Genomic DNA, 27,461 nt, shown 5'->3' with positions numbered 1-27,461 from the left:
AATGTGAGTTACCCATGTCCTGAGCTAACACTAGGGCTCTTCAGTGCACATATTTCTAACCTGACAGCCCCAACAGACTGCAGTGAATGTGTTTATCTTGAGATGCTTATTCCACTATCTTTAAGCATACATGAAGACAGGGGAGATCAAACCACGTATATACTTATAGCAATTTAATATTTTTTAATATTTAATTTAATATAGCAATTTAATTTTATTTAAAGAAAACCGTACTCCTTGTTATTTCCAGTATTTCTCCTCTTTTCTTTTCTTTTCTTTTCTTTTCTTTTCTTTTCTTTTCTTTTCTTTTCTTTTCTTTTCTTTTCTTTTCTCTTCTTTTCTCTTCTTTTCTCTTCTTTTCTCTTCTTTTCTCTTCTTTTCTCTTCTTTTCTCTTCTTTTCTTTTCTTTCTTTCTTTTCTTTTCTTTTTCTTTCAGCTACAGACAGAATAAAAACTGCTGTGCTTTCCTGGGGAATGCAAGGAGAGGGAGGTGTTTGGTAGGGCAGGACACCCTCTGGAATCTGATTCTGTGAGCAGCTATTCACTTGCAATTCAAATTAAACACTTCTTCCATAACTGAAATACACTGTTGTGTGTGTCCTCTTAGCACTTTACAGATCACAGAATGGATATAGATTTATTGAAGTAATGTATATTACTCTGTTATCTAGATCTTGTTAGATTCAGAAGAGATAATAGTTGCTGTGAAGTGTCATGGTTACTCTGACAACAGCACCAAAATAGAAACAGATGGACCAGCTGTTTTTTAAAATACCAGTTCTGCACAGAATATGAATTAGTAGCTCTGTCATGGTGTTCCGTTATCTTTCACTGTTTAAGTACATTAAATTTTTAGACACACTTTCGCAGCCTTGTAAGTCTACAAGATGCATAAGCCTGTTGTGTTGGTTGGTGATACAAAGATGAACTGTAGATTGTCAGGGAGAAGCTTGCCTGTTATCATCAAAGTATCTGTATTGATCAAAACATCACCTATTTATAGGTATGTAAACGTTATTCAGATTTTGACAGCAACAGCATCTTAATGAAACATTGCCATGCAGTAGGAGGGAAATGTTCCTTGTATAGGTTCCACATGGCTTTGTTTTTAAATTCACTAAGAGAGAAAACTATGCATGCAGGAACCCTCTTCCTCTGCAGTAATAACCAATAACTAATAACCATTTAGTTTGTGAGCAACTCGAGCAAGTGGGTTACCCACAGAAGGCTCAGATTCACTGACTAGGACTGCAGCTCAACGCTCACCCTCTTGCTTCCCCCTTTTTCCTCCTGCCTCCACCATCGTGGCCATAACCCCTTCTCTCTCCGGTTATTTTCCTCGTCTTCTCCTCTGCCACCGCAGGCCCCAGTGGCCCCCGGCCCTTTGGCAAGGGGCAGGAGGGAACGGTGTCACCAGTGCTTGGAAACCTCGAGTGAAAGGGGTTGCACAACTTCCTTAGCTGGTAAATCACGGAGCTCTTCCAGTCTGTTGCCTGCCCACAAGTCTTCGCTGGCTCTTAAAAATCTGCGGCATCGCAAAACCCCCCTCCATTTCCTTTTATTTGTAATGGCCGTGAAGGGTTTCAAATACCTCAAACCCGCACATTTTGGAGCTGCTAAGTGGGAGACTCCACCACCTGGCAGCTGCTGACGCCCCAGAACACCCCAGGGAAGGATCAAGGCGAACAGAACGCGGGGGGGACGGGGCAGCCCGGGCTGTCGGCACGGACACGCCTGGGCAGTTCTGCCCTTAAACCCCTCCGAGCCCCGCGGGGTTCCGGTGTCCCCGGCGCCGGGAGCAGCTGCCGCCCCCCTCGGCCGCGGCGGACGGAAGAGGAAGTGGCGCCGCTGCTGGAGCCGGCGGCGGTGAAAGGCTCCGTGGCGGCCGTGGGGATCCCGAGAGCAGCCGAGGCCCTTCCCCGAGCAGGTGTCGGCGGCTGAGGAAGATGAGGGCCGCCGGGCTGCTGTGGGCCGCGCTGTGGGCCCTGCTGCTCCCGCCGGTAAGGGGCTGCGCTGCCCTGGCCGCGGGAGGCGTCGGGGGCCCGGATTCCGGGCCGGCCTGGGCCGCGCCGCTTGTGGCAGCCCGGGCGGGTGCGGAGTGACGGCTGGGCTGCGGATGGCGGTGGGGCCTGACGGGCCGCCCGTCGCTTTCCTTCCTCTGCCGGCCGGGGGGCTCTCGCTGTCCGTTCTCTGTAGGACCCCGGCCGGTCCGGGCACGGTTCTGGCGTAGCTCTGCTTCGCCTGGGCTGGTGTGTGCCTCCGCCTCCGGACACCCCATGGGCAGCGGTTTGGCTCTCAGCTGTGCCCCGAGGCGGTTTCGGGCCTCCTGGGCCTGCCCCGGGCAAGGGTCCCCGGTTCGCTTCCCCAAGCCCCTTCCCCGGCTCCGGTCACGCGTTGGCGGCTTTGGATAAGAAATCTCCCGAGTGGCTGCGCAGGTGAACGCCGGTGAACGTTGTGTGTAGAGGTGTTTACGTTCGGCTGTTTGGGAAGATGGAGAAGCTCGCGGTGTGTGTCCGTGTCCTGGCTTTTGGCTCGTTCCTCTGACCTGCCATCTTAGCAGCTTCTCCGGGCACACGGGGGTCTGCTCTGTGGGAATCCGGCAGGTTGCCTTCTGCCGCCCCAGTGGAGCAGTGAAATGGGGATAATCTGCTTGAGCAATATGAAGGGCGTATCTGCTCCACTGAGTTGTTTTGTTGTTGGGTTTCTTTTGTCTGCTTGTTTTTAATATAATTTTTGCCTCGTTTTGGCAAGGTGAGATGCAGAGTGCTTTCCTGTGAAGGAAATCCTCACTGGATGTGCTCAACAGTGAGTGCAGAGCAGTTTGTTAGTGCTCTGAGAAGGCCTTTAGGTAAAGCAGCTTCTGTCTCTCCCTAAAGTGCTCCTTGGCTGTTTGTGAGGCCTGTTTAGCTGTTGCAGGTTGTGTGAGGGTTTTTTGAAAAGTGGCTTTGCCCCTTACCCCAGGGGTTTGCTGTGGGATTCTCCTGCCCTTCTGTAGGACTCCAGGCCCTGTGTCCTGCCTCCTCCTTTGCTCTACACATGCAGCTGTAGCAGCCCTGCATGTTAGACTGGGTCATGCAGCCTCCAGAGCAGCGTCCTGAGGCTAACAATGTGGGAAGGGAGTGCTTGGAAAGGCAGTAGATGTTTGGGGAAGGATCACTGCTGATCTCTGAGCCCCTGCACCAGTTCCTCTGGGTTACAATGCCCGAAGGGAGGGAAGGAGGAGACTGTCTGTGTCCACTGGCAGGACTATGAAATGATGCTTGTCTTTTTTTGTGCCTAGATTTTTCCTGTTTCTGTGAGGTTTATGTTGTTACTTGCTCTGTACAAAGTCCCCTCTCCTTGTTCTGTGCATTTGAGTTAAGTCTTGAACATTTCATGTAGACACTAACAGTGATGAATGTTGTAAATAGAAGCTTGGTTTGGTCTCTGTGTCCACTGGTTCATATAACTACAGTATTCTGTGTGGTGGAGTTACCAGTGTATTCCAAAGCTCAACAGTCCAGGCTTATATCTGTGCAGTGACAGGGCTGTTTTAGAAGAAATAAGGATTAAGAGACAGTATCAGATGTCATCCTCCTCTCTATCAAAAAAAAAAAGGGATTATACAAGGAAAGTGTAAAGGTGTTAATGGAAAGAAATATCAGGGAACCACCTGTCAAAAATAGGAAGACATTTGTTTGAAGGGGCCATTGGGAAGTGTCTGAACCTGAAGTGAAAGGAGATGATGGTGCCCTCTTAGTTAAGGACAGCTGTTGTGCCTCTGCTCCACCTGGGAGCATTTTTTCTTCAGGAGCAAGTGAGCCTGTGGAGGCAGGTTAATAATTTTTAACTTTTAAATGCTGTATTTAGCTCATCAATGAATACATGAGGGTGACTGGAATGCTCTGGTCCACCCCCCACCTCGGGAGCAAGAATAGCGTTTCCTGATTCGTCCCCAGGGAAGGGAAGCTTGCCAAACAAAACATGATTGTAAAATAAGCAAGTAATCGCTCCTTCTAGGTAGATTTACACTTGTGTAGCATTAATACTTGATTTCTGGGAACCCAGAAAACACATTTTATTCCACTTCGTGAAGCAGAAAGAGCTTTTAATGGATGAAAATATCTTGAGGTTTGTACCTCTTGGAAGCTTTAAGCTAATGGCAACTTAAAAACAATATACTTTTAGGTGACTGCACTTAAGAGGTAAACTTGATAATTTCTGTGCTCCTCTGTCATGGAACAACTTATTTTAGCCAACAGCTGAAGAGCTGTTATGTTAAAGAGTTAATGTGCTGGGTCCCTTTGACACAGCTCTCCCAGCAGATGTTCACGCGCTATAGCCAGGATAATGGATTCTTCTGAAGAAGGTTTTTTGCTATTCAAACCAGGCAGACAGAGACAGCTAAAACAATAATGTCACATGTTTTTCTTTTCTCTCTAGGTCTCACTGGATGTAGAATACTGGAATGCTAGCACTGCTAATGATTAGCATTCTACATCTGACATATTTGGGCTTTCCCTATGCCTGCTTCTAGCTTAGTATCTTAGTGTTCTTCAGACAAACCTGGCATTTACATTTTTTTAGTTGATTGATAATACCCCAGTTTTGATCAGTTCACTTGATTGTCAGTTTCTCTCAAGAAAAACAGTTGAAATGTGATCATATCCTGGACTCATGGTGACACTTCTTTGACATACAATTGATGTGCATGTGTTTTCTCTGCTTTGCAGGACTCCAGGCCCTGTGTCCTGCCTCCTCCTTTGCTCTACACATGCAGCTGTAGCAGCCATGCATGTTAGACTGGCTGTAACTACATCTAATCTTCAGACTGTTCATTTATCCTCTTAGATACCTAACTTCTATTAGTATATTAATAGTCATGGGACGTATATCCCTAAAATTATCTGAAGTTTTAAAATTCATATAAATTTGTAAGTAAAAAAAATCATATTAAGTGTGAGACGCTAAGAGTAATCTTGAGACACCAGTGTTTCCTTAACTACACAAATTCTTCTTTCCACTAGTTAAAATCTTTGTATTTACAATTAGTTGATAAAAATATTCTAGGAATTGCCAAATAATACCTTTATTGGTAGAGGAAATTCTTGAGTCTGTAAGGAGGGACTTAAGTCCACTTTTCCATGAACGGTTTTAATTGCTTTCTATGTAAACTTTTTTTTTTTTTTTTTTTAGTTAATATAGGGTACAGAATCTCAAATAGCTTTCTTGGATTTCTTGGTGCTGTTCTATACAGTGACATGAACTGCACTGGCAACAAATACATTGTATTATAAGTGAGGAGAAGTAGCATTGTACAGACTAGATTTGTCCTGCTCTTAAGCTACACATTTCTCATGGAATGAGTCATATGAAATAATTTAATTGAATAAATTCAGTTTTTCCCAATGGCTCTTTCTCTTCCTAACAGCTTTCTAGAAGAATATTCTTATAGTGATATTCTGAACTTGTTTAATTCAGAACACCCTGGTTTGTTGCAGGTAACTGCAGATGAGGGGATCCTGCATGCTTCTGGAAGTGGTGTACCTCCAGTAACAAAGGATTACTGCATAATTTACAATTCTAATTGGTTATCTCTTCCAAAGAGCCTGGACAATGCTGTAAGTAGTTTATAATAATACCCTCCTAAGAAAATTAGAATGTGAAATGAATTTGGATCAGCTTTAACTGCTCTTCAAAATTTTGAGTTAAATAGATGCTACCCCAAATATTTACCTTTTTGGGTCATGTCCCTATCCTGTGTTGTGGTGTGTTGTGCCTCCCCCTATCCCAAATCTCTATGGTTAACATTTCTAAACTTGAAAAAGTCAACTTCCAAAGTTTATCAAGGTGATACTCTATGTTTAGAACCAGCTTTAAATGCATTAACAAATTCATCTGATACGGTTAATTTTTTTTACACAAGTGTTATTACTATGTCCAGGTTTTAGATTTGGTAGTAAGACTTCTGTTTTTTGGTTTACAAAAATGTTGTAAACTTGTGAAAGAGATTTCTTGTATTGGTTCCTTAGTCTGGAAGGTGAACGTGGTGGAAGAGGAGATTACCTGGAATGTATCATCGTGCTCTATTTCCTGAGCATGTTTCCTTGAGCCAAACTGGGGTGTGAGGAAGAAACATTTTCTTCAGGCACTCTTCATATAAACAGAAAATACTTGGTGGTTAGGGCAGGTGATCAGGGCACTCTTCTCTCCCTTCCCTCCTGTCCTTTGTTAGTTAGCAGGTTAACTCAATGTAAACCAGCCAAAATAACTTGTCTGCCCCAAACATCTTTGCTGTGCTACTTTGGCTACTGGGATGACTTGACTAAAGAAAACTGACAATAATTTAAAAATAGTTGTCAATATGGAATTGAACCTTGAAATAAGGGCAGAAATATTTTTAAAAATCTTTTTGGTAATAACTAATAGAATGCTCACCAACTGTTTTTGAACAAGTGTTATACTTCAGAACTGTGGTTATGTTTTATCTACTGGTGCTCATTTGGCTTGTGAAGCATAAAAATATCACAGAGGATATGCTGGCTTCCCCAGAACTGCGGGCAGTGATTTTCCTATATAACTGGTTTCTTATATTTAAATGGCAGAAGTAACTTCTGTGAAACTGTGTTTAGAAACAGACAGATATTTTGACTATAAGCTACTCTAAATGTCCTTCAATATTGCAGGGTGCAGAAACCGCTCTGATTTTATGTTCCTGAATTAATGATTTCTTTCTGTTTTGCCTCTTTCTGGCAAGCCTCAAATTAGGGAGTGCAGTAATGTAGTCCTCCAGTATTACATTTCCATTATGTTCCTTTTCTTCCTCTTCTCTCTGCAGACTTTCAGCACTCTGGAAAATCTGACTTCTACAGTACTCTGCAATTATTCTGAAGTTCCTTCTGGCTTGATGAAGGACAAGGCAGTTGCAGTGATGAGAGGAAACTGCACTTTCTTGGAGAAAGCAAAAATAGCACAAAGTTCGGGTGCTAAAATGCTGTTGGTTGCCAGTAAATCCAGGCTGGTAAGTTCCAACATGCAGTTTTCTTGTACAGTGTAATAGTGCCTTATCTTTTTGCTCTGGTGCAGTGTTGTTCAGGGCTAGCTGAGAGAAACCCCAAAAGTGGAGGACCCTGGCAAGGTGTGGACTCCAGCAGGAGTTGGAGTGCTGCCCTGGCACCACTGCTGTTCCTGAGACCCTGTTAGCTCTGAGCAATGCTGTGTTTTATCATCTAAAAGTATTTACAGCTGAATTGTATTTTTAGTCTGTTCCTAGTACCTCTAATCGTGTTTCTGAATGCAGATGCTTGTCTTTATCATTCCCTGATTATAGTGTACTCTGAACTCTCTCTAATTTTAGGCAATAGTGTTTTAAACGTGTGACAAAAATAAGTGAGGAAAATGTAATCAGAAAAATGGAAATAAAGAGGCAATTTGAGGAATAGGTACAAATACTTTTCTTGCATTTTTTTGTTCTCTATTACAGCTGCAACATATATGTACAAATATTTGAAATTTAGGAGTTAGTAGGATTATCACAAAAAATTAATCTTGTTTTAAAAGCGTAGAGAATAAAATCAGAATTTTTGTTTTTCCCTTGTAATAGTAAAACACAGGAACCTTCTGAATCCAGGTGTGTTGGCAGTATCACTTGTTTTTATTTAAGTAGATCTGTCTTCACTAACCTTCGGTACACAGTCATGGATGAGACCTGTCTTTTTGTAGGATGAAAAAAAAACACTAAAAAATTTACAGAATCACAGAATCATTCAGGTTGGAAAAGACCTTTAAGATCATAAAATCCAACCATTAACCTAACTCTACTGACCCCAGTTCTAAACTGCATTCTTAAGTGCCACATGTACATGTCCTTTTTATTTAAAAGATAATTTGTTTTTAGGGATCTAAGCTGTTTTGCAAATAGGCTCAACATGCTTACCACTAACACTTTCTCTTTTAGTCTCCTATTTCAGATAACAAGACTGATTTTGAAGATGTGACTATTCCAATTGCTCTTATAAGATATAATGACCTAGTAGATATGCAGCTGGTAAGTAATATAACTTCAGCATGTTCTGGTTTGTATAAACCTACTTTTTTTAACAAATAAGTAAAATACTTTGAGGTCTGATATGGATGTCTACCTGATCTGAATACACCTAGATACTGCTTTCAGTCTCACAGATGAGGATGGTTATTGAGTTGTGAAAGTGCTCGTCTTCCTAATTCAGGGTTAATTTGAGAGAATGTTTTATTAGAATTCTAAGAATGGCAAATGTAATATCTAAATGGAGGGTGGCTAATCTTGGAAGTCTCCTGCTAAACAAGATAAGCAGCCTTCCAGTAGACGTGCATACAGTTGCAGATGCCTGACATGTGTCCAGAGCTACACCCTGAGTGTTCTGTCAGCTCAGAAATGAAAGCAGTTGAGCAAGTGTGTCATTAATATATGGCAGTTGTGGTACCTCCTACACCTCATAAGCAGAGGAGTTTTGGGGGTATTTGGAGGTATTTTTCCATGGCATCTAATATTAGGATACAGCATATTGCAGAGGGTATTAAAGAAAACACTGTCTTTTCATTAGTGTGTCCTTTTCTGTTGTATTTTGTTGTTTTGTCTTTATTTAGTGTTAAGTAGTTTTGGTAGGCAGGAGTTGCACTGCATACCTTACTGCACGTTTTTCTGTGAATAGCAGAGGTTAGTGCTAATCTGTGTAGTTTTAGCTTCTTGGATTGAATTTGCAAGTTTACTTCACCATTTCTGCTCTTAATCTTCAGAGCTGCCATGGGAGGTTGTCTTAGGTAAGTATGCAAACTGCAGTTGTGCCTAGATGTATAGGACTTAGGCTGTTTACTGTCTGTTCCCATTAAAGATTGGTTCTTGCCAAGCATTGACATGACTGAAGCTTTGGGATGACTGTCCTCAGTCTGCAGACTGAATACTGCATTTTGGTTTGGGTTGTCCACTGTCTTGAAATCTGTTCTTTCAAGTGAGACAAGTGTTGTTTGCATAGTTGAGTGGTTTTTCAGATATGCCCCACTAACATGAAAGGGAGATAGGGCAAGGTTAGATCCCTGATTTGTTCTGCATCTTCTCTGCACCACTCTGTTGCCTGGTGCTGCTTGGGGTAGTGTCATACAGCTGTACAGAAGTGATTCTACAGCAGTTCACCAGAGTAGCTTTGCTAATTTGTTAGTGTGCCAGATGATGTCTTGTACTGCTTTTGAATCAAAGAATTCAGATCTGTCTTACAATGGACCTGCCCTCATAAAACAGGAACACAGCCAGGACTACAAGTGATCCTTTCCTAGTTATGATGTAGTTTTCAAAAAGTCTTCTGTCATGTCACTGGCAGCTGTTGTTTTGAGTGATGTGTGCTGCCTATCATCTGGCAGCTATTGTACTCTTCCTACTGCAGTTGTATTTCTATTTTCACTCTTTTCAAGGCTTCCAACTTTCTCCTTTTGTTTATGAGAGAGAGACAGCACCAGTCTGAGGGTAGCTACTTTGTATAAGCATTCTTTCTCCTTTTTTCTTAGACTTAATCTCTGTTAAGTTTCACCATTTGAGTCAGGTATTTTATGAGTCTTGATAGCATTATCAGAGTGTTACAAAGCTGGTAAGTGAATGGCTCTCTTGCAGAGTTGTTATCTGATGTGACTGAGAGCTTGATTCTAGAGCTCCCTGTGATGGAAGGGAGTGGAGGTTAGGAGCAGGAAATCATGATGTGCATCTTGTTGGAAAATTAGCAGTGTAATTTCTTAATTGTCCTTATGAACCAACTTGTGTGTTATTTTTCAGACACTTGGAAATGAAGTTAATGTGACTCTGTATTCACCACCTTTGCTGGATTTTGACTGCAGTATAGTTGTCATCTTCCTAATTGCTGTTTTTACAGTGGCACTAGGAGGCTACTGGAGTGGAGTAGCAGAACTGTAAGTTTATCAAACAAAACTGTTTAAATTTTGTGGACTACAGATTTTGTGAAAACTGTCACTATGATTAGTGAGAAATTATGTTATTTTAGGTTGGTAGTTAAAAGAAAGAGAAGAACTAGGTATAATTAGCTGCTTTGTCATGAGATGCTAGAGCAAAGCAACCTTTGAAAAATCACTGTAGGTCTTTGAGGAACCTTAAGTAGCAGACTGTAAAAGATCTGAAGGATTATGCTGCTTTTGGGAGGAAGGATGAGTTAACATTTTGATAGATGACCCAATGTCCTATAACTATCTTCATAATAATACTCCAGTACCATGATAGAAATCAGGTATTTTAAAGACACTTTAGAAGTCAGGTGATCCAAGTGGTACATGCTGGTTGTAGGCACTGGCAGTGATCTGACAGCTGCTTCATCAAGGATCTGTGCAGCAGCTTCTGAACCGTGCTCCTGTCACTAGGAACTGTGGGGAATGAGGTTTAGTTGTGTTTGGGTAGCTCCAGATATTTAAAGTCCAACCAGGATATCTGCTTCAGCTTTGTGTGCTACCTGGGGGAGCTACAGAGGCAGGGGCAAAAGCAGCTCTAGGACTAGAGAGGGGCAAGGAGGCAGCAGCAGTCCCTGTGCAGGGAAGGGAGGCAGTGGAAGTGTAGAATGTGGCAAATGGAGGGAAGTGAGGGGCAGTAAAGGTTTCTGCACTCTGCTTGAGGGCCATACAGTTTAGTTTGGCAAAGTGAAGCACACTCAATTTGCAGAGCTGCTTCTAGTCTGGGGCTAAGCTGGATATAGACCATGATATTATTCTGCAGTATTTCTTGGATTAATGGCCTTCCCATTCCTGCTGGTGTTTGAGTGCTTTGCTCCCCAGAAAACAGGGACTGAATCGTATGTGATAACAACATCTTCCTCTTTCCCACTAGTTATGCAAATCTAGTGATTTTAGAGAGATAAAAGAAGTACAAGGAGCGCAATGTCTGTGTTTCTTTTTTTAAAGCTTGGATCATATTGTGCTTCTTTTTTACCCTGCAGTGCTGTAGGGTGTGGCTGCACTCAATGCTAAAATAACAAAATGTGATGCTGTCTCCCATACTGAAAAATACCTAAATATAATTATGTCGAACTTCTTGAAGTGCACTTTCATAAATCCAGGGCAAACTTTTTTTTTTTTTTTAAAGCTGCTTATTCAAAGCATGTCCTCTGAGAAGGTGATTCATCTAACAAAGTGCCTTACTCCTGTGGGTTTTTCTCTTTTGAAGGTAGCTGTTTTCAGTGCTGAATTCAGCATTTTGTAGGTAGGTCTTGGGATTCATCAGGAGCATGCTATCTGATGGGCAAGTTGCACCAGCGTCTGTAATAAAAAGCAGTAGGCTATCTGCTCAAAGCACAAACACAACCATTTAAGTCTTCTTATTTTGCATGGTGAGGTATAAATATGGAGTACGTATGTGCAGAAATCTTGCTCTCAGTGAACATCCCCAATTACACCTCCTCTCCAACTTACTCTGTAATTATGAGGAATAAGGGTAAAAGAATTAGTATTTAGTAGCTTCGTTCTGCTAACATGAAGGGGGTTTGCAGACACTTACTGTCTACAGTTGAGGTTTAAAAACAGTGTATAATATCCATGATTTTGATTTATTATACAGATTAGGGTTTTGGTTGGGGGTCCTCCTTAAACTTGGCAATCGCCACACAATTGGAAAGGATGGCAGTTTAAAATTTTTTCCTTGTGATCTACACTAGGTTAAAAGTGTGCATCTCCATTTTAAAAATTGAGAGAAATTCAAAACAATAATCATACCATTTGTATGTATTTTTAGGTCAAATAATGGTATGAAGGATTAGACCAAAATGTTTTATAACCAATGGTTCTTGTCATAGTAAAACATTTTCATAATCTGTTGTCAGAGGTAAATGTGTGTTGTTCTCTTAAAATAGTGAGAATTTGAAAGCTGTAGCAAGTCCTGGGGAGAGAGAAACAAGACAGAAGAAGGAAGAAAATGTTACTTTCACCCCTATGACAGTTATCTTGTTCGTTGTCATCTGTTGTGTCATGCTGGTCTTACTTTATTTCTTCTACAAATGGTTAGGTAAGAAACAATGGATAATTTCATTGGAATTCTTTTTCTGTATGATATTATTAGGTTTTGTCTGAAAAGCTAGACTTCTAAACTAAAATTAATGTAGTTTTTAAATTGTTCTCTCCTTGTAGGTGTTGAGGGTTGAAAAGCAGTTGCTGCTTAGAAAAAAAAGCTTGCTTCTGCTCTCTTAGAAAAGCTGCCTTGACAGTGTTCATTCTGAGTATTGTGAAGGAGACATGGCTAGTGAAGTACATTGTGTCACTGTTCTTGATTGGATGTCAGTGAGTGAAAGCTGTTGTCAAGTATTGCTACATTAACACTGAGTTTCTGGTTGCAGGGTCCTAGTTAAAGAACTGAGTATTCTGTCATTACCATAATAGAATAAATTCAAGTATACTGGCAACAGGCTAAGTTCTTGAGTTATGCAATTCCATTAAATTATTGTTTCCAAAATGTTGGTTGATACTTTTTTTTCCCTTTCCCTCAAGTCATGAAACAAAAAAAACATGCACTGTTTTAAATTGGATTTTTATTAGGAACAATATAAATAATTCTGAAAGCTGCTAAAATCACTTACCTAGAATTTGTTACCAGTTAACCTGGTTAAGAAACTTCACTACCATGACTTCTGATTTTTGTTTAGCTTTTGTTCTTTTGACTACTGGCAGTGCTATACCCATACTAAACACTAATAACTGATGAACCTTTTAATGTGATCAAAAGATTTAGGTTTAAAATACCCCCTGTCTACTCTGAGTTTTTTCAGGTGAGATTTAGAAAAGTGAAGCAAGAGGCCTCTTAAAGGAGAAAGAAAGATGAGTAACGAATTAGAGAGAGGAAGAAATATGAATAGTTAAAAGAAAATACATTCATTTTTTCCCTAAGAAGCTGTAGTTCTGTGCACTTTGGAGCAGACATGGGTATGAAATTGTTTGGAGGTAAAGAACTGTTACCACAGCACAACGTGCTGTCCCATGGATATTTAGTTAAAAACAACCAACCAAAAACCAGCACTTTGATCTGTTACTAATGTAATGTGTGAAAGTAAATCCTCGTATCAGTGCTTAGAGTTAAGATAATTCAGTGACAGAAGTACAGGTGCAGGAGTGTTTCCAGCAAAGCCAGTTGCAAAGGTGAGCTCTGTGGTGGTGGTCTCTGTATTTCTTTTTGTAATTAGTAAATGTATGTTGTTGTGTTCAATTCCTGTTTGCTATTATTTTTATTTTATTTTGTCACTGATTTCTCTCTTCAATTGCTTTTATCTAGTTTATGTGATAATATCAGTCTTCTGCTTGGCATCTGCAACGAGTCTGTACAACTGTCTTGCAGCATTAATAGGATATATTCCATTTGGGCAGTGCAGGTATTGTACAGTTTTCAATATTATAAACATCAGATTTCTTTTTTTTTCTGTTTGCTACCGAGGGTAATGGGAAAACGGGAGAACAGTTTGACAGACCAAGTTTTAACTTGTGAAGGCAACACACTGTGTGTCCTTTGTGGCAGAAGTTAGTTGGTTACAGTTCTATCTGAGGTGGTATGTTATCAGTGTACAGCTGGCCTTCTCTTATTACTCCTGAGTTAATTATCCTGCAGCTACTCGTATGAGAATGTCCCTCTTTTCTTCCTCTGCATCTTTACTTCAAAAAACCCACTATTGTTTAATGCAGCAAATTATTTTTCTCCCCAAAGGAGCAATGTTTATAAGCTTAGAAGCCTAATACTCTTTCAGGTGCCACTTAGTAGAGCATATTGGTGCTAGATGATCCAATCATCACTGGCCATCACAGCCCATCTTGGTTTTGCTATCTGTGGGTGTGTTTTTAATGCAACCCAGGGGGACTGGTACTGGTACTGCAGTTGCAAGCAAAATGCCACCTGAATCCAGATGGAACAAATGTGCATAGGGGAAGCTCTGACAATGAGAACACCTTGTTAGCTTAAAGACCTGTGATAGCACAGGCACGTGTTTTGGCTGTTGCAGTCTTTCTTTTTAAATTCTGTTATTTTATTTCAGGATTGCATGTTGCAACAAAAGCATTGAAGTCAGGCTTATTTTTCTTGCTGCATTCTGCATAGCAGCAGCTGTCACCTGGGCAGTGTTTCGAAATGAAGATAGGTAAGTGGTGCTTTCTGACTTAAAAGAATACTATGAAAAATTACCATTAATGAACTTCCCATCATAAAACAGATCCTGGACCACAGTATCCTTCTGAAGTCCAGTGCTGATCTCAAATAAGTCATGAAAGTATTTATGAATCCTAACAAGCATGGGAATAATAGAGGACAAAGCTTTACAAATGAACTTTGGTAGTTTGAAGTTACAAAAAATTATGAAGAGGATGAAGAACTGGCTTGATCACTAATGATTGTAATAGAAGAAAAAAACCTGCAAAAATAGCACAGGGAGCAGAGGACTGATGCTTCCTATGGCTCAGTGGAAGCACAGGACCATAAATAAACAAGTCTTGTAGTGTAATCCTAAGCAGCATCTCAAGCCAGATGTTAAAGTAGGCCTTCAGTCAAGTGAACACCAAGGCCCTGCTATGGCCTCTGTTCAACTCCTTTTCTCTGTAGTACACTGACAAAGAATTGTGACCTGTTTATGATCAGAGGCTGGTGGAAATTGACAATCTTGAAACTAGTATTTTTGTGGGTTTCCTACTAATAATTCCTAAGAACTAATTTCTTGCTTTCTGATCCATTTTGAGATCTTGCTGTTTCCCATGAAATCTAAAATCATTACTGTGTTTAGATTTCAGCAGTAATTTGAATAACATGTAAAAATATGTTTTTCTTTTTAGGTGGGCTTGGATTTTGCAAGATATTTTGGGAGTTGCTTTCTGCCTAAACTTTATTAAAACACTGAAAATGCCCAACTTTAAGGTACTGCAAGTTGCTTAATGTAAGAAGGTATTCTAATGCCATAAATCTGGAAGTTTAGTTTCAGGAAGTAGGTTTTCAGAACTCAAAAAAAAAAAAAAAATCCTTGCCATTTTAAGTAATTATTAAATGAAATTAATCCTGTTTCTAGATGTTATTCCAGGGTTGTGTGGAGGGGTGGGAGTTGTGCTTCCTTTTTTGTTGTATTGTTTGGTTTTGGTTTTTTTGGGTTGTTTTTCTGGTTTGCTTGGGCTTGTTGGGTTTTTGTGGTTTGGTTTATGTTTTGTTTTTTTTGTTTCTTTGTTGGTTTTGTTTAAATTTTTTTAGCATGGTGGTACAGTAATGGTACCAGAATCTAGCTATGCAGTACTAGAAAACCTGTGCTGATTTTTTTTTTTTTTTTTTTTTTTGCCAGTCCTGTGTGATACTTCTAGGCCTTCTCCTTTTATATGATGTGTTCTTTGTCTTCATAACACCATTTATCACAAAGGTATGTCTGTGAATTTATTTTTATATTAAAAACAAAGGTGTTATCTGGTAACTGGGCCAATGTTTTTGTCGAACAGATCAGTGTTTCCAGTATTCTTGATGCAGGAATGCAAACTTCCTTTTCTTTTTCCACATTTAAGGCAGCAGTGGCCTACATTTTTATCTTGTGTGGGCTGTAGAGCATAATGATTGTTTAGGTGCCATAATTTAATTGTTTTTGTCAATTGTGTGGCTAAAAATAGGCTGTCCTCAGTTGTGTGAGAGCATGATGATGACAGATTCAGTGTCCCACAGTTTTCTTCCTTTTTTTACTTCTAATACCTGTACATTGGAACTTGCTCTAGTGCTTTCTGCCCTGCTCATTTGCAGTGTAGTATCAACTGTATGCAACCTTTTATTTTGAAGCAGAAACTCATGGAAGGAAAAGCCAACACATTTTTTTTATCTAAAATTCCAGCTACATCTAGAGGATTTGTTGTCTGTGGGTTTTTTAACAGTTATTTTAGGCTGGACTACATGCTTTAACACAAAACAATACTGTGTAATACTGGACAATATTAGTGCATTCCTATTGATATTCAGGATCTATCCTTATAAGGATAGATCAGGATCTATCTGCCTTATAAGATAAAGTACAAGCAGTTTTTATAAATGTAGTAGGAATGTTTTGCTATATCAAACCACTAACTTTATTTTTAAAAATAATCTTAATTTCAGAATGGGGCAAGTATTATGGTTGAAGTTGCAGCTGGTCCTTTTGGAAACAGTGAAAAGGTATGAACAGCTGTTTTGATATGTGCAACATAAAAATACTGACACTGCATAGCTAATTCATAGTGTGCTTTTTGGCATAACTTTCTCACAAAATATAGCCAGCTTCTGCTATTTTCTTTTAATTATTAAATACCTGTTGACTTGGGTTTGATCCTAGAATGATGGAAACTTGGTGGAAGTCCCTACTGAACGCTCAGCTCCCCATGAGAAAGTAAGGATTGTATTTCAGATACTGGATTTTTAAATTATTCCCTCTGAAAAGACTATTCTTTTGGGGAAAACCTGACTTTCCAAATTTCTCTTCAGGGCCCTGGATATCGTTGATCAATACTCTATAGTTAGGTTAATAATCCAGACTTGGTATTCCCATTATGTGGTTAAATGTTTTAACTTTTTTTTGTGTGTGCATATTATATTTAAAACTGAAATTCCAGTTTACCTATTGCCTTAAGCTTTATCAACTCTCTGTGTTGGTTTCTCATTTTTACTTCAGGTTCTACCTATTTTGAAGTTCTGCATTGATGATTAATTATATTTAAAATGTTTATCAATTTAAGCAAACAAGAAAAAAATAATCCAAAACCCTATGATGCTTTAGATTAGATTTATGTGGGCTTCTGAAATACTGTTTTACAGTTACCCGTGGTTATTAGAGTGCCTAGACTTGAATACTCTGCATCAACACTCTGTGACTTGCCATTTTCATTGTTGGGTTTTGGAGACATTATTGTGCCAGGTGAGTAAATATTTTTTTTCAGTTCTAACTTAAAATTAAAAAATTTGGGTTTGATTCTTAACTGACTAATACTAGAACTTATTCTATGAAGTAATTAGTATATTGAAGGCAACAGTTTGCCTTGATGTGTCAGTGCAGGATGTGACAACAGCCACAATATAAGAAAGCTTAGTATGTTACAGAAAACTTAAATAGTGAGGGGGTTTTGTGTAAGTACAAGTCTCACAGAAAAATCCAGTTGCCATTATTAATTAAATCTCATTGAAATTGCACAGAAAGGAAGTATTCTGTGACTTCATATTATTTTTGTATCCTAGACTGCCTAATTAAAGGTGAGGTCATGGAAAAATGAATTATCAAATTTCTCCATCTTTCTCAGAAGAGCTGAATTTTGCCATAGTTGGCATCTTGAGCAAATTTAAGGCACAAAGCACAATCTTATGAACAGCATGAAGGCAAAATTGTTGATTGTTAGGAATCAACATTAAAATCCTGTTGCAGAAAAGTATTGTTACTCTTCTGTATTAAAAAATTGAAAATAACACAGTGTAATTAGTTTGCTTTAAAACCCAATCTTTTAATACAAAGATCACTTGCCTTATATTTCCATTATAGTTTTGATTTTGAAGGTTTAGTGTAGGATTTCTTAAACTAGTTCTTGGCTTTTCAGAAATAAATGGTAAGAAGACATAGTAACAGACAGACTTACTATAAATTCTTTTCATGGTGTTTTGATTTGAAGGATTGGGGGGAAAAAAAGTCATAGCTAAATATTTCAATAATAGCTTTTTTTTTTTTTCCTTTAAGGGCTTCTGGTTGCCTATTGTCGAAGATTTGATGTTCAAACACGTTCACCCTCTATATACTACATTTCCTGTACAATAGGTAAATAATGTGATCTTTCAGCAGTGTTAATCTTCATGCAAGCTTTTGTTAAATGGCAGAACTAGAGACCTTTCTTCAGGTCAAGGTTCAATGTTGTCAAGAATCTCTTTATAGTGTTTGGTTGTTTTTTGGTTTTTTTCAATGTGCCTGCCCATATTTAAGGTGAGTATTCTTTATGGCAGTCAGTTGCTTTGAGAAGCTTGCAAATGCAGGGCAGCCTACTCTCCTTTTCTGCAAGTGTATTAACGAGGGAGATACTGCTTTAAAAAATATAGTAATTCTGGCTTACTAAATGAGCAATTTTTAAAATTAAGTTACCTGTTCTTGATTGTCTGTGTAAAAATATGTTTTTTTTTTTTTTTATAGCTTATGCCATTGGTATGGTGCTGACTTTTGTTGTTTTGGCACTAATGAAGATGGGACAACCTGCCCTTCTCTATCTCGTGCCATGTACACTCATTACAAGCTCACTTGTTGCTTGGAGGCGCAAAGAGATGAAGAAGTTTTGGAAAGGAAGCAGTTACCAGGTAGGCTGGGTGCCTTCTCAATGTCTTTGAGTACATGCATCTCTCAGTACTTGGTTACATATCCCCTGCAATCTAATTCTTGCTAGTCTTCATGTTCTCTTCTGGAATTAATAAGGAGAAATAATCTTTTCTAAGAATAAGTTTGTAGAAAATCTTTAGTCTCATAGTTGACAAGGCAGAAGAAAACTTAAGGGAGATTCAATGGCTGGTTCAGTACTCATGGGGAAAGTAATTTCTTTTTTTTTGTCTGAAATTTTTTTTTCATGTTTTAACATTCATCAGCTATCATCTTTGTGTGGTGTAACACAAGTCACTGTCTTAAGCATGCAGATTCCAATCTGCAATAGGTCCTGTAAGGAATAAGAGGCAGTTCAGAGAAGTTGGTGATCAACTGGAATTCTATAAAGTTTCTGTGCATCACTGGTGTCCTGCATCATCAGGGTTATATGGAGCATTTAGCAATAGTGGCTATGTAACTGTTCCCTATCTCAGCACTCCCTGTGTGCTCACTGCCTTGGGTACTCTTCATTTTTCCCCATTGGTCATTTCTCCCAATGCTCAGGAATTGCAGTGCTTCAGACTCCCACCTGCTCGCTGCCTCTTGGCATGTGCATGTTCCCCCTGATTTGACTTGCTGTAGTAACCAGGTGTGCCAGGAGCCCTTGTGAGCTGGCATTCCTCTCAAGACAGACCAGTTTTGACATTACTGTAAATTTTGTCTGAGACCTGAAGCCCAATATTGTTTGAATTCAGCAGCAGCAGCTAAGCTGTGTTGTGTTGATTTTGGCTCTGAGAATGGAGTCTGCTGCAGGGGCAGGTGGGTGATGTGAAGTCAGTGGTAGAAAGGAGCAACTGCTGATTTTTCTTCTTCTGGGTTGCAAGGCTTAAGTGGATGAATAGAAGTCAAGGTGGTGGTAATCCCTGTAAATGTAAAACTGCAGGCATGCAGCTCCTATAATATTATCAGCTAAACACTACCTTTTGTGTGTCTAACTAATACTGTACACCTATTTCATCTGGAGGTTGGCTAGGTATGAAATTACTCAGGAGATCTTCAGCTTTCACTAGAGTCTTTTTGTCTAGAAAGACAACTCTTCTTCCATGTGTCTGGTGAACAGAAATGTTTCTCTGTAGGTCAGAACTAATTTGGTTTACTGTGTATTTGTATATAAATTGGGGAGTGTTTGCTCTCCTAAAATGAACAGTGCTGCATGTCTGAACCCCAGTAACTCTGGATCTGTTGGGAGTTCTGAAGGAAGCTCTGAAATTTGTTTTCCTCACTTGAGTTCTGAGTAAGATTGGCCTAAGTAAATCTGAAAACTTTCTTAGCAACAAAAATTTTTTGCACTTCTCATAGCAAAACTCATACTTGGAAGAATTATGTTGCCATAGTAGTTATTTCATGTTCTTTCAACTGGCTTCTTGAAGGATTAAAACTGCTCTGAACTTCAGCTTGTTTTGAGGTCAGATGACTTCATTTCTGGCATAAATGAAAATGTTCATTTCCAACCCCCACTCCACCACCCAGGACTTAAACTTGACTGGGATTGAACACTTCTTTGTAACTTGACTAACTCCTGTTTTTCTGTGATTTGCTGAAGAACTTTTTTTTATATATTAATTTTTTTCCAGAGGTTGCTACTGAGGTGGCACACTCAGAATGCTACAGTGTTGATCTTTTATGTTGTCCTCCTCACATAAAGCTCTATTTTGAACTGTCCTTACTGAGCTTACAAACACATATGGAAAAAACCAAAACCCCACACAACCCCAGGGTTGAAATCTCCAGCTTTCAGTGCACATTCTGGGGAGGAAAGACCTAGGAAGGTAACAGAAGACTGGGGATTTTTGCTGCAACAATGGTAATTTGAACTGGAGCAGAGTTCCCAGAGACAAGGGTGATCAGACTTCTCTTGAGGTTTGCTTTGTCCTCATGGGAACAGAGAAATGTTGCAGATGTATTAAAGCAGAGTGTCCTAAGAATAGGGGTAGAAGAGTATTTACAGTGTGTCAGGTAACTACATGAATGCTGCTGTTTGTTTATAGTCTATTACTTTGCTTTTTTGAGCTTTGGGATTTTCAGATTTTTGCTCTGTTATTTTAATAATGGAATGAATTTTATTTAGGTATCGGACTCCTCCAGGACGCCTTTGCTGCAAGGTGTGATTATGGCCTTCTTTTAATGCAACTTGATTAATCATCTTATTTCTTTTTTTCCCTTCTGTTTCCTTTTTCATTCTTTTTTTGCATCTGTCTACTATTTAGTTTTTCTGTATAATTCAATATTTTTTCAGTAATTCAGAGGGTAGAAGTGAAGTTATAAATCTGTTATTTATGCCTAACTGTATGAGTTTTTCCTTTCTTTAAAGGAATACAGAAAAACAATATTAAGTACCAATGGACTCATGATTCCTAAACCTAAAGACAGGTTTTGTTTGCCTCTTTACAATTTTACAAATCCCCAAGACTGTCTTAAAATATCTAGAATGGGTGTTAGTTTCTCTGCTGCAACCTATGCAGAAATCCTTCACCTAGTTTTTTCTGTGCCATTGCATTCATGTGAAAACCTGATTAGTGCTAAGCCACGGTTTTGTTTTCCTCTGTTATAATGTTCAATGTTAAAATTTGCCTTTGTAGTCATGTCTACAGTTTCTCTATCATCTTAATACAGTATATTTTATCCCATACTGTCTGCAGGGCTCATAGTGGGATAGGGAGCAAGGATTCAGAGCAGCTTTTGTGGTCTTGCTGCTGCACAGCTGCTGATCTGCAGCAAGGAAGTTTAACCTTACCAGGCTACAGCTAATGACTGCTAACACTGATGGTTTTTACTCTGTCTCCAGTACAGCATGGAGAGAGCAATGCAAGCTTTCAAATTTCAAATTCTTCCAGAATCAACTTCTTCCAGAATTTAAGCATTTAAATATAATATTGAATTACATTCAGCTTTCTAGAGTTATACATCCATTTATAAAGTGTAGCTTGTCTGGCCTATACACTGAAGACAATTTGAGACAGTGAACTCTGACTGTGTCTTAAATTCTGAACTAGAAACTGCTTTCCTCATTAGCTTCATTCTTCCAGTAGAGTGCCTTAACAATTTAAAAAGCCTTAATAATAAATAAATTAGATACAAACTTAGGAAGAGGTTAGGAAGTGGGAAGGGCTGAGTGCAAATTAAAGTTGGATGGTCAGACTATATTTTTGTAACTTAAAATTCTTTTGTCCTGCTGTATGCACTCAAGTTCTTGACAGGGTTTTTAAAAATCATTTTCTGCTTCATGCATATGGGAAATACTTTACTCCCTAAGATAGCTCTGAGGTCCTATAATTCTTAGCTGAGAACATTTCTGTTTCTCTATAATGATGCAGTCTTAAATTCTAGCTATGCTCTGTGTAGCCTTTTTATGGAGTAGTCCTGAGCTGTAATGAGCTGCTGCACAGAAAAACATTTTAACTATTCCCAGAAGCACAGGGATTTCTTGAGAAAGTAATGCAGCTACTTTCCTAACACCAAGTGAACACTATTGCTGCTTTGAAGTGTATAACAAAGGTTTTTCTAGGGTTTTTTTGCTTGCTTTAACTCCCATGTATGCCTAAACCATGCATGATAAACTAATTTGCTACTTATTTCCCAGTTATTGATTTAATTTAAAAATACTGCTTGGGTTTTTTGGGGTTTTTTTGTATCAGTACAATCTATGAAACCATGTTAGTAAGCTGAAGAAAATGTAGTGGGCTAGTGCAACTTTGAAGTCTTTAGAATAGTCTTGCAACTTCTTAGTTTGTCAATTTCAAGTGTTTAGCAAGCTTTCTTGTATCTCCTTGAAATAATAAATCAACAGACTCTTCACTGGCATGTTACACAGCCTGCACCTGCTGTTTACTACTGCCAATTTTGAGTCACAACATTTTTAGATACTTGCAAGTTAATCACTGCTGTAAGTTATTAAGAACTATGTGGATGCAACATCATCAGAGTGAGTCTTGCAGGCAAATGCATGCATATGTACCATGTACTCTCTTACAGGTAGGAGTTTGTATTGCTTTTTCTAGTTTGGCTCTGTGTATGTGGATTTTTTGGGGTTTCCTTCAGGAAGCATCTTGTCAGTTTAATAGGGAAACTTTTTTTTTAAAAAATGCTTGCCAAAAGTGCCCTCTGTATGGCAGCTGTTAGCTAATCTTCCTTAGGGTGAAGGAATGCACATGGCATTACTTGATGTGAGGGTGTTTTATTTTTGTTGTTTTGTCCTGGAAGCCTACTTCAATCCTCACTCAGAATGATGGTTTGACTTCTGTAATTGTAGGGAGTGTTTTGTTTTGGGTGATTTTTGATGTGGTTTTATGGTCACAGTGCAGAGTGAAAGTTCTAGATTTACTGTATTAAATGAAAGGTTGTCATTAGTACAGGAGCTTGGTATCCATTGCTGCACTGAGTGTGTGCTGTTGCTGTAACTCAGGTTTTTGGGCCTACCTTTATTCTTGTTGTCTGAATTCTGACACAGGAAGGGAGGGATGTGAAAGACCTTTTCTGGTTTTAGTGACATTGGCTCTCCTCAAATATATGACACAACAGTGTTGGAGTCTGGCTTTGTCTTGCCAAGGGTTCTCCAGTGGGTGCTGGACAAGAAAGAAATTGTCTTCACTGTGTGGAAATGTTCCCAGTTTAAAACCCACGCAGTGAGCAGCATTTTACAGAAAGACAGGGAGTCTGTTTTTTACTATTAGGCAAGATGTGCCATTATATAAGATTGTATGTTGGGTTTTCTCCCTTTTCATGCTGAAACCATTATGCATTATGCCCTTGTCCTAGTAATCTTGCTACACTGAGCATATGAGCTCTTTGACACGTTCAGTGTTAATTTTCCTACTTTCATATCTTCCATCTCTGGTTGTCAGCTATCAAAGCTGTCCAATCCTTGCCCTTTTGTTAATTATGCTTAATTCTGAAGCTCTCAAACTCTGAGTCTCAGTTTGTCATGCTAACAAATGTATTACCTCTGTAATTCACTCAGTGTCTTGTCCCAGGGAGGAAATAGGAGTCCTTTATTGCCCTCCAGCACTACAGCACTGGATAGGGGAACAGCTTCTTAGTCAGGAAAAGTACCAAATTGCCTTGTGTTATTCATGTGACCTCATCAGTCACAATAATTGGAAAGTATAATCAGTCCATGTAACAATCTGGTTTTGATTCTTTTCTGTTGCAAAGCTGAGTTGGGGTTGCTGAGCCTGGAGAAGGAACTGGGGATACCTTAGGGTGTCCTTCCAGTACCTGAAGGGGCTACAAGAGAGCTGGGGAGGGGCTTTTTATAAGGCCATGAGAAGGAACTGTTTCAAACTGAGAGAGGGTAGATTTAGATTGGTTATTAGGTAGAGTTTCTTTGAGGGTGGTGAGATGCTGGCACAGGTTGCCTGGAGAAGTTGTGGATGCCCCATCCCTGGCTGGGGTTGGATGGAGCTTTGAGGAACGTGGTCTAATGGGAGGTGTTCCTGCCCGGGCAGGGAGGGTTGGAACTAGAAGGTCTTTGAGGTCCCTTCCAACCCAAAACATTCTGTGATTCTATGACTTTACAATTCCATTTTCTTGTTTAAAATAAAAGGAACATTTACAAAGGCATGTTACCAATACATTTAGTTTTTACTTACTGTAATGTAGCTAGCCTTTACAGACAGGACAAGAGAAAGCTATTATTTCTATAAATGTTAGTCTTAACCTGTAAATGTTAGGTAGGATGCTAGGTTCTATTTCCAGTTCTGCAAACCATGTCTTCGAAAAAAATAGCTTAATCCCAATTGTGGTGTTTTGGCTTGGTTCTTTTCTGTATTTAATAACTGAGGCACTTTTGACTCGAAAGTTTAATTGCTTTTAGAGAACTTGGATCCTTGATTGGAGGAAAATACTTTTGTAGTGGAAAGCATTAACTAAGAGAGCTCAGATTATTTGCCTTGAATGCTCTTCTGACCTAAAGAGGACTTTCTATCTCTATGCTTCTAAAATACACTCTAATGTATGTTTAATTATATTTCTTACCTAACACGTACTTTGAATACTGGGCAAAAAACAGTATTTCTTTATAAAGTGACATTTATCTTTTCTTTCTCCATTTAGATGATGGAACACATGGATTATACAGGAAATGAAGAAAGCACAGCATCAGCCAGTTAACAGCATGGAGGACAGTAACATGTAGGATCCTGATTTAAAGTAGTATTCAAATTTTCTACAAATTAATTACAGTAAACTTGGTGAAGTTTTACAACGGAGTATTTCCTACTCTGCGTAAAAGGGTTTTTTTACTCCCAGACCTATATTTTTATGGAAAATATTGTTTAACATAAAAATAATCAAAATATAGACTTGCATTTTTACAGCCAAACCACAGCTAGTAAAACCGTGCCTTATGTCGATTTAAATAAAAGGATATTTTCTATGCAATTTTCCAAATGTGTTTCTATACAGTATATTTTTTAAAAGTTGCTTGCCCATATCAGTTTGATGCATTAAATGTTTTCTTAAAATTTTGTTTAAAACTAGTCAAGTTTCATTTAAGAAAATGATACAGTACCCTTCAGAGGACATTTCCAGATTATAAATGCAATGATTTATAGTAAGGTAACTAAACAATGTAATTATAGTTCCATTTGTACAAGTAACTGAATAAAAAGTGAATTTTTTAGTCTATGTACATTGTAAGCCATAAAGTAGATGACAAGGCAAATTTAGCTTGAGGTTGTGAGCTGCTTGCTCTACACCCCCCGTATTATCACTGGTTTATGCCTTAATTGTGAAAATTGTTAAGCTTTGATGCAAGTTTTTGGATAGTATTCATCACCAACCAGTTCCAAAAACAAAAGGGAGAAGGTGCTTACACAGTGGTCCTGGAAACTTCTGGAGTTCCTGGAGTAGTAAGCAAACAAGATGGTGCAAAGGGCAAAGGGGAGTTTGTCCAAGAAATGCAATTTGGGAGCTGGGGTAAAATGTTAGTTCTGGGCAGATTCTTCTCCTACCCGTTGAGTCTGGGTCTGTATTTCCACTCTTCATTTAGCTGTGCATCAATTCAGAGGGATGGGAGAAGACTTTGTTGTTGTTGTTGTTAATGTGGCTTTTTGGTTTGTTTGGGGATTTTGGGGTTTATTTTTGTTGGTTGGGGTTTCTTTAGCTTTTGCATCTACACCATATTCTCTTTGTTTGGGGAAACTACTTGTGAGTATTATTTGCAATTGATAGACAAAACAGCAGGTTTGAATAGTGCTAGTAGTGCCTGTGCTAGTTAAGGCCAGTGCATGTGTTTTAACTTGTTTAATTGTAATTTGGTTCAGCTTTTACAGACTTGGAAAAAAGAAATAGTTTAAATCATTAGTTTGCATTCAGTAGAGTTTGAGTTTCTTTTACGCTTTTTCTTTTTTCAGGAAACTACAAATTGAGAGGGATTAGGCATAGAAAACTTGTATAGCTGTAACACTAACATTTTACACCAAAGAAAATTGAGAAGGCAACACTGAGTTCATTTAGTGCTAATGTCAGGTAGTCATTAAAACATTTTTCCTATTCTTTTAATGGATGTCATTCCTATAGTCAGTACAAGTTCAAGAACCCTGGCACAAACAACCAAATAAGCACATGCTGGGCAATGGCAATGCAGGCTTTTCTGCAGTGCCTCACATAAGTGCCTCAATGTCTGAAGGTCAACTCGAGACATAGTTTGGGGCATGTTGGCTCAGGAAAACTTAACCAGATTAAATCTAGTTTAGCTAGATTTACTTTAGAAGTATGCTAATTGAGACAATTGTACATCTCTATTGACAGTTAACGAAGGCTTACTGCAACTTTGCTTTTTTATGTAACTTACACCAAGTTTAAACCTTTGTTCACAAGAGTCAGGAGCAAACTTGTAGCTTGAATATCAGTTGTTGCTATTCACACAGATGCCAGTTGATACAGGTAAAATAAGTACCTTGTTTGCAGGTTCCCTAAGAAAACCAGAAATTACAGTTTTCATCTGAGTAGTTACCCCTCTTGTCTTTCTTGACCTACGCTTGAACTGACAGCCTCAGAATACAGTGATCTTGTGCACTATCTTCAATTTTTATTTGACTGGCACTTAGTAAGAAATTACAGCATACCTCAGTGTTCCAATAGCAGAGTAAAAACTTGTCTTCTGATGAGCTGTTATGCTCTTTGGCAAGTCCAGTATCTGCCAAAGCAAAATAGCTATGAAGGAGGTTCTGAAAATTCCTGAAAGAGATAAAGAAGTCTTAACTTAAAGTCATGCACTACTCAGAGCCCTCAGAAGCTTCACAGATTTATGTAATATGACCCCTTTTCCTCATTGAAATCTTCTGCATGGAGGATTTATTAGTTTTTCAGCTATACAGGATAATATACAGGAGTTAGAATAAATAGAGGTGACCTTTGGCAACATGAGTGCTTTCAGTAGCTGGCTGTAGAAATTGTCTTGTTCTGTGCCTAATTATGCTCCATGCCTGATCATGCCTAAGGTTTCATGTACATGTGCTGCAGTTTAATGGGATGTAAACTAACTATTTTCTTTCAAATGCTTACGCGCTTTGTTTACAAAAATTAAGAATGGAGTTTAAAATTTTATATAAATAATAGATTAGTACTGACTACTGAAAAAAGGTTTTTGTAAATTCAACAGAACTGATTGCAAGACTTAGCAATTTTGAATGTTTTGATATTAAATTTGGTTGGGCTAAACACTATGTTAAAAGCCTTTTTAGTCAAACTACAATATTAAAACTTTACTACCTTTACATTGTATGTTTACTGACAACAGCCCCATTCCTTATGACTCTTTAATTTATCACTTTGAGAATGTTATTAATAAATGTTACTTGGAAAAAAAAAAAAAATTGAGTAATTCCTTTGTTTTGATTTATTATTTCTTCTTACCTGTGAACACTCATGGAAAAACATTTCACACCTCATAATACCAGGTAAATAACTCATAATACACCCCCATAAATACGTAGATGCCATTTTTATCCATTCTGCCTGATCAAAGTTACATTTTTATTACAATTCTGTTTGTAAATACCTATGTCCTGGTTTTGTTGGATGTTTTTTCTTTTCTTGTGTTTTGGTTTTTGGGAGGGGGCGTTGTTTATGTTGCTGGCTTGGGGTTTTTGTTGGTTTGGTTTTTTTTTCAGG

At 38.8% G+C, this 27,461-nt stretch overlaps 1 protein-coding gene across 6 annotated transcripts; it reads left to right on the top strand.

Moving 5' to 3' along the window:
- Positions 1 to 1,815: 1,815 nt before the first annotated feature.
- SPPL2A (signal peptide peptidase like 2A) lies at positions 1,816 to 27,163 on the top strand. Of its 6 annotated transcripts, none has more exons than XM_071754473.1 (17): positions 1,818 to 2,000; positions 5,481 to 5,600; positions 6,818 to 7,000; positions 7,937 to 8,026; positions 9,779 to 9,912; positions 11,853 to 12,004; positions 13,262 to 13,358; positions 14,013 to 14,114; positions 14,800 to 14,881; positions 15,294 to 15,368; positions 16,085 to 16,141; positions 16,299 to 16,352; positions 16,778 to 16,877; positions 17,685 to 17,762; positions 18,129 to 18,289; positions 20,416 to 20,449; positions 24,399 to 27,163. In XM_071754473.1, the coding sequence occupies exons 1-17, from the start codon at positions 1,947 to 1,949 to the stop codon at positions 24,428 to 24,430; spliced, it is 1,605 nt and encodes a 534-aa protein (XP_071610574.1). In that variant the 5' UTR covers positions 1,818 to 1,946; the 3' UTR covers positions 24,431 to 27,163. The 6 variants fall into 6 exon arrangements, with proteins under 6 accessions (XP_071610570.1, XP_071610574.1, XP_071610569.1 ...); XM_071754471.1 differs by lacking the exon at positions 1,818 to 2,000 and adding an exon at positions 2,101 to 2,435; XM_071754469.1 differs by lacking the exon at positions 16,299 to 16,352 and having other exon boundaries at positions 1,816 to 2,000.
- The last annotated feature ends 298 nt before the right edge of the window (positions 27,164 to 27,461 follow it).

This window comes from Heliangelus exortis, chromosome 11, assembly GCF_036169615.1.
Source record: "Heliangelus exortis chromosome 11, bHelExo1.hap1, whole genome shotgun sequence".
In the NCBI taxonomy this organism is placed as follows: Eukaryota; Metazoa; Chordata; class Aves; order Apodiformes; family Trochilidae; genus Heliangelus; species Heliangelus exortis.
The sequence above is the reverse complement of the archived record's forward strand: the minus strand, read 5'-3'. Positions and strand labels throughout refer to the sequence as shown.

Coding starts and splice junctions, on each gene's coding strand:
- SPPL2A (XM_071754473.1), top strand. CDS start 1,947: ATGAGGGCCGCCGGGCTGCTGTGGGCCGCGCTGTGGGCCCTGCTGCTC. Junction 5,601..6,817: donor CAAAGAGCCTGGACAATGCT/GTAAGTAGTTTA, acceptor TTCTCTCTGCAG/ACTTTCAGCACTCTGGAAAA. Junction 14,882..15,293: donor TGAAAATGCCCAACTTTAAG/GTACTGCAAGTT, acceptor TTTTTTTGCCAG/TCCTGTGTGATACTTCTAGG.